The sequence below is a fragment of the Nannobrachium achirus genome (genome assembly GCF_963921795.1).
Source record: "Nannobrachium achirus genome assembly, chromosome: 8".
NCBI lineage: Eukaryota > Metazoa > Chordata > Actinopteri > Myctophiformes > Myctophidae > Nannobrachium > Nannobrachium achirus.
In genome coordinates this window covers 896,239-903,388 of record NC_137817.1, presented here as the reverse complement: position 1 = coordinate 903,388, position 7,150 = coordinate 896,239, and the positions used below count along the sequence as shown (strand labels likewise).

General features: G+C 50.1%; 1 protein-coding gene across 1 annotated transcript in view; it reads left to right on the top strand.

The window, feature by feature from the left end:
• Positions 1-6,184: 6,184 nt before the first annotated feature.
• arhgef17 (Rho guanine nucleotide exchange factor (GEF) 17) overlaps positions 6,185-7,150 on the top strand; it is a gene marked incomplete at its 5' end in the record, with an annotated part of 139,524 nt that continues 138,558 nt past the window's right edge. Inside the window, one exon of the mRNA XM_080731118.1 lies at positions 6,185-6,985. Within this exon, the coding sequence (XP_080587244.1) occupies positions 6,185-6,985 (801 nt within the window). The remainder of the gene's footprint in view (positions 6,986-7,150) is intronic.

The window sequence follows — 7,150 nt, the reverse complement described above, 5'->3', positions numbered from 1 at the left end:
AGAGCTCACAGACTTACGGCCGGCCACAACCCTGGTGTCGGCTCAACTCCTGCCACCTCCTCCTCCTCGGTGTGCCAGCCAGAGGAGGAGGAGAGGCGTAGTGGGGAGAAGGAGGCGCGAGCGGGGAGGCGTAGCGGGGATAGTTTACATTCCAAGCATACTGGCTCCTCCACCGTTCCCCCCTCCTCCTCCTCCCCCTCGCACTCCTACTCCTCTAGCGCTGTTCTGCCAGAGAAAAGCTTTGCCATGGGACTGACTCCTCTGGAAGCAGGACAAGGAGTCTCTGCTCTCAGGGGAGAAGCAGTGACTCCTCTGGGCTCCCGCTGGAGGTTGAGCTCCGGTGAGGAAGACGAGGATCTCCTGACCAGGAGGAGAGGAGGAGGAAGGACTCCTCACGGCTCCCTCAGACGAGGAGTCACAGAGAGAGGAGGAGTCAGAGGAGGTAAGGCTGTCACAGTTACTACCCTCAGAAAGTGTCTTAAAAAGACAGAAAAGTGGCCACACACACCGTAGCCAAAGTGCCAAAGTTTTATTCTTGGGTATGGGAGGCTCTCTCCATTCCGACATGTCGCCACTCCGAAATTGACTTCTTATTGTCGGAGTGGCGACACTCCCATGTGGGTTTGGTTTAGGGTTAGGGTTAAAGATAGGGTTAGTGTCGGAATGGGGACATGTCGGAAAAGGAGACATGTCGGAGTGGAGAGATGCACTCTAGGTATATCATATTCCCTGAGGAAGGCAGCTGTACTGCTGAAACGTTGGTAATGAATCTCTGTGTCCAACAATAAAACGTTGGCACTTTGGCTACGGTGTGTGCGGACACTTTTCTGTCACACACTTTCTGAGATTCTACTGCCGTGAGCCGCACCACCACAAGGACCTGGTGTGTGTAGCATATAACCCTAACCCACCACCACAAGGACCTGGTGTGTGTAGCATTCCTGTGCACAGTGTCACAGTTGCTACGTCAGTGTTTCTCAACCTTTTCATGTCCCAAGAATCCATGGGCACACCAACATAATACGGGGGTGTAAATATCCTCACTGTCGGGCAGAAACCTCGTATCTCCAAGTTTCAAATGTGTACGTTACTTCGCACAGTAAAGCCCTGCTTCATCATACAAGGCTGTCGCACAACAGTAGTGAAAACAGCAGATCTACAAGCACACAACGCCTTGTGGTGCGAGGCGTTGTGTGCTTGTAGATCTGCTGTTTTCACTAGTTTTAAATCCTTTTTAAAATGATCAATACAATACTGGCTTTCAAGCAGTTTCAAGGGGCAGACTTGGCCCTTCTCAGGGGCACAGCCCAGGCACAGTGGTTGAGGAACACTGAACTACTAATCGTCTGATCGCAATTGTTTTTTGAATGTTGACCTGGTGAAAAGCTAACCTGCAGACACGGGTGAATGTTAAAGAGGTGGTGCCATGATTTCATGCCATGAAACTATGGCACCACCTCTATCTTAACCTCTATGCCTAAACCTAAACCAAACCCTCACCCTAACCTCAGTAACCGTGACGCGGGTGAGTAGCTAACCTGCGACGCTCAAAGTCGAAAGAATGACTCATCGAAAGAGCGAGATTTCCCCATCTACAAGCTCACAACGCATCAAGCTTGTAGATCGCCTATTTCCACTTCTTTCTAAAGTATGAAGTTGCCAAATATGTCAATCATGTATCTGTATATTTAGGTTGTGTGTCATATCTGCCATGTGCGACCTCAAAGCCTACAAGCCAAACAGAAAATGTAATTGTCAACAACAAAAGCGCAATTAAATCGTTAATCGCATTGACATTAATTAATGGTAATGTAATAATGTGATAATTGTGACAATAATCATGTTCAACCCCGATTTAACACTATAAAAGGCTCTAATTCGCTCTCCAGCTAATAGTACAGCGGAAATAGGAGCAATCATTCACTTAGTGATACAAGCGTGAAAATTGGTACACATCATCTTTGGAGGCCACTCTTCGATTTAAGAAACCGAGACACTGAGAAATCAAAGATGGCGGCCCCCAAAATCCAAGATGTCCGTCCGAAAACTTGGTTTTTCCATTATAACTCCAAATGCATTGTTTTAAGACCCATAAATGTATTAAAATTGAATCTAAAGCTAGGCATTGCGGATGTTTTGGTACCAAGTACGTGTCTGTATCTATTGCAGTTCTTGAGATACAGCATATAGGTACTTTTACAGACTCTGGTGCACCTATATGCTGTATCTCAAGAACTGAAATAGATAGCCTACAGACATGTACTTGGTACCGAAATATTTGCGATGCCCGACTTTATATTCAACTTCAATACATTTATGGGTCTTAAAATCAATGCATTTGGAGTTATAATGGAAAAAACACGTTTTCGGACGGACATCTTGAATTTTGGGGGCCGCCATCTTTGACTTTCAAGTGTCTCGGTTTCTTAAATCGAAGAGTGGCCACCAAAGATGATGTGTACCAATTTTCACGCTTGTATCACCAAGTGAACGATTCTCCCAAAATACTGCTGTTAGCCGCTGTACTATAACCACTCCAACATGTGGAACGCCCTTCTGCAGGCCTTAACACCCAAGGAGCCAAACTCGTTCAGTAACGAGTTAAGGCCTCTAGGTGTCACCCTGCCAAAAGGAGTTGTCTCGTCCCTGAACGAGTCAACGAAGGGTTAACTGTACGTGCAGCTGCCTGCCCTCTGAATGACCCGAGTCCATACGTCACCCCGTAGCAGAGAGAGAGAGAGAGAGAGAGAGAGAGAGAGAGAGAGAGAGAGAGAAAATGGCACGAGCTGGTTGCATTCATTTCCATTCTACTCTGAAACATAAAAAGGGCTTTATCTCTGAATGAGGTGAAAAGAACGCCAGTGAAGCAGAGATCTGATTGTTTTCACGGCGACACTATAACGCGATGGTCGGCTCCCGTTTGGATTTTAGTTTCGCGAGCGTTTGTAAAGAAAGGGATTATCTTCCTCAATCATCAGTGGACACCCACGTGCACACGCACAAAGCTTCCGAGGCTCTTCAAAATAAAGCGTGAGTGAACGGCGGCAGCAGCAACAGCTAGAAATGTTATAAACCTGAGCAGCCCATGTGTTACTTTTCTGCGTTTGTAATTGATGTTATCCTATGCAAAGTACTATGTTCTATCCGTCTGTCTTTCAATGTTATATGAGATACATAAAGTGGTTCCTAAATAAGCCGTAAAGCTTACTAGGATCTCCTTTTAGTTGACCTTGTACCAGTGATTTGTGCTGTCATGAAACTGTCCTTTTATTTCTATTGCAAACTGCTAATAAACTATTTTAATCAATCAATCAATCAATCAATGTCAGCCCTAGTGAGAGGCGGGGCTAAGAATGGCGTCTGGGGAGCGGCGGGTGGCAGCAGATCATCAGGCAGTGAGGAGGACGCCCCCGGCTCTCTAGGACCCAGCGGCAGAGAGCAGGGCTCTCTAGGACCCAGCGGCAGAGAGCAGGTCTCTCTAGGACCCAGCGGCAGAGAGCAAGTCCGCCGCCGCTCGCTGAGGAAGAGGAAGAAGGTGGGCGGGGCCGCCACCACGACGACGGGCCGCGACGGCGAATCAGAAGGCAGCGATAGCTGTGGGGGCGGGGTCAGCATGGAGTACGCAGAGAGACATCGGCAGGTAAACTCAAAGCTCTCATTCTGATCTGCAACGACTCCATATTTATGGTTGTCCGGGCCGGACGGGGTTAGTGGTGTACCCGAAGCATTCAATGAACAATCGTTCACGAAATCCTTCATATTTTGGGCGAACGTGAACGGACCGTTCTTTATTTCCGCTTGATGAAGTGGTTGTTGAGGCGCTCATTCTGGCCGTTCATGAACGCCGCTCTTTGCTATTCGTGCCGCGCCCGCGGTCGCCTCGTCTTTGCATTGAATCACGCAGCTCGAACGCATCTTGGCTTAACAGTAAATGTTTATTTAGCTTCGGGCAGTGCTGTGTGCACACAGTGCATCGCCTCCTTTCCTCCTCGTCCAACAGTAACACACATCTTCCAGTTCCAAGTAAAGGCTGACCTAGAATATCGTCGTACGACGTGCTGCATGACGAAAATAGCAGATCTACAAGCTCACAACGCGTCGCTTCCGTGACATGCTGTGAGCTTGTAGATCTGCTATTTTTTTTTTATGGGAACTTGCAGGATGTGGGATATTTTCTAAACGTTTGCCTTCACAATAAAAGTGGGCACACTTTTTCATGCTCTGACATCACTGTGATGTCAGGGGAACCACACTAATAGAATCCCGTTTATGCCCATATATGGAGGTCCCTGATGTGATCCATATTAAGCCCATATCTGTGAGTGCCAACATGTACACATGGCAGTCTAACCAGTGTGGCTGGTTCTACAGACAGAGATCTGTGAGTGCCAACATGTACACATGGCAGTCTAACCCAGTGTGAGTGCCAACATGTACACATGGCAGTCTAACCCAGTGTGAGTGCCAACATGTACACATGGCAGTCTAACCCAGTGTGAGTGCCAATATGTACACATGGCAGTCTAACCCAGTGTGAGTGCCAATATGTACACATGGCAGTCTAACCAGTGTGAGTGCCAATATGTACACATGGCAGTCTAACCAGTGTGAGTGCCAATATGTACACATGGCAGTCTAACCAGTGTGAGTGCCAACATGTACACATGGCAGTCTAACCAGTGTGAGTGCCAATATGTACACATGGCAGTCTAACCAGTGTGAGTGCCAACATGTACACATGGCAGTCTAACCCAGTGTGAGTGCCAACATGTACACATGGCAGTCTAACCCAGTGTGAGTGCCAACATGTACACATGGCAGTCTAACCCAGTGTGGCTGGTTCTACAGACAGAGATCTCCATATATGGGCATGAAAGGGATTGTTGTACGTATGATGTCAGACGTCACATAACGAGTCAGCATGTCTGGGGTCTCACAGCACACGGTTGGTTCTACAGACTCCAACCTTCACACGGATAGCTCAGATCTTTGCCTACGTTCTTAGCTGCTTCCCCTGCCTGTTACTGTACTTGCACAATTAGTCCATGGGCCATACGAGATGTCGATATCGGAATTTAAGGTGGCAAAGGTTACCATGCATTTTTGAAAAGCTCTATAACTTATATTTAGGTATGATAACCCTTTCTGAGACACAGCTAAATTGGTGTTATCAGCTGCTAGAGTCGGTGTCCTATTAACTTGAAAAAAAAAAAGAAGAATTAATCTGCATTAAGTAGCATATGAGGGGTCAAACTAGGGGTTTTTCATGATTCTGAATCCATTGCAAGCATTTGTTTTGCACGAAAAACATTCCCTGGGCTAAAAACAGCCCCACAAGAGTATGGTTTAGTGATGAAAAGTGATGAGTCATCACTTTTCACACATTTTGTGGGGGCCGTTTAGTGGGGGCCCAAAGAATGTTTTTCGTGCAAAACAAAGGCTTGCAATGGATTCAGAATCATGAAAAAACCCTAGTTAGACCCCTCACATACTACTTAAAGAAGATATTTTTTTTAGGTCTTTTTTTTCCTGTATAGTAAGTGAAGCGACCCAAACTTCAACCCCCTGAATTCACCTTGATCCACTAAGAATATTTTGGAAGATTTTTGAGCGGTGCAAACCGCTCCAAGTGGCTGTGCGTGTGTCTGTAGCCTTTTTCCTCAGCGTTTTGCCATAGCAAAACGTGTGTGTAGCATAGCCTGTACATCCTAGACTCAAATCCTAGTCTGAAGATATTATACAAGCACGACCACCGCTCACTTCACATTGGGTGTGAATTTTAACATGTGTTTTGGATGACCCTAAGAATTATATAAAAAACCTTGAACCATTACTATTACAATTTCTTTTGGGTCAAACCTCAGATTGATTGGACTGATTAGTTTGTGTTGTCCTTTCAGTCCAGATCATTCTAACCTGGCTGTGTTTACGTCTCTCTCTAACCAAGCATCCGGTGGTTCAGCAGAGCCTCACCGCTGCCCCCGCTGGCCGAGCAGGAGAGTGTCCGTCGACGGGAGGACGTCCGTTCAGGAGCCGCGTGATGGACGCCCGCGCCGCGCGCTGGGAGCGCCTGGCCTCGCCGCCCGCCGCTTCCCCCACCACGTCGCTCCCCGGGGTGTCGCGCGTCTCCAAGGTCAGCATCCCCTCCTTCCTGCTGGCCAGTCCCGACGGCAGGGGGGCGGCTAGCAGCAGCGGCGCTAACACGTTGGCCAGCGCGTCCGTCGCTAGCAAGACGTACCACGGCAACGCCACCGTGTTCCGCTCGCCCAGCTTTGGACACGGAGACAACTTCTCTCGCGCCGCCGTCAGGCTCCGCCCCCAGACGACGATGACGACGGTCTCCTCCCCCGGGGAAGGCGGGGCCAAGGCTGAGAGCTCCTCCTCCTGGGGCCTGAGGAGGAGGGGGGCGTGGGGGTCCCCGGACCCCCCGGACAGGACTCGTAGCATCTCGGTCTCCAACCCGGACATCGCGTCCTCGGACACGGCTACGCTCCTGGGCTTCCTCAACGCCGACCTGTCGGAGCTCCGGGTGAAGCGGCAGGCGGGCGACATCGAGGCGGGGGGGTCCGCGGTCGGGGGACCGCCGTCGCGGGACGTCGGCGTCTACCGGACGGCGTCGTCTCGGTGGGGTCCGTGCCGGCCCTCGCTGAAGGAGCTGACCGCCACGCTGCGACGCGCCAAGTCCTTCACCTGCCGCGACGACACGGCGCCCCCTGGTGGCGGCACCGCGGTGCCCAGGCGCTACGGGGGAGGCGGCGCCGCCCACAGGAGCTCCTCGGAACTGCAGCTGGACGTGGATGCACAGCGGGGGGGAGGGGGAGGGGGAGGGGGAGGGGAGAGGGAAGTGGAGAGCGACGGAGGAGACTTCCGGGTGGGGAGGGTGGGAGGAAGAGGAAGGGGGTTCGGCTTCCATGATGATGATGAGGATGACGATGACGAGGGGGGCGGGGCCTTAAAGGAGCAGTACGTCCAGGAGGCCCGACAGGTGAATACTTTTGATTGGCTCTGCGTTGTGAAGTTGTCAGTCAGTCAGTCAGTCAGTCAGTCACACTTTTGCCCTGCTCATATCTCCGCCCTATCCATGTGAAATTTGCACACACACTCCTTGCCTGCCAAACCACAACCTCCACCCATCAATTCTCACATGGCC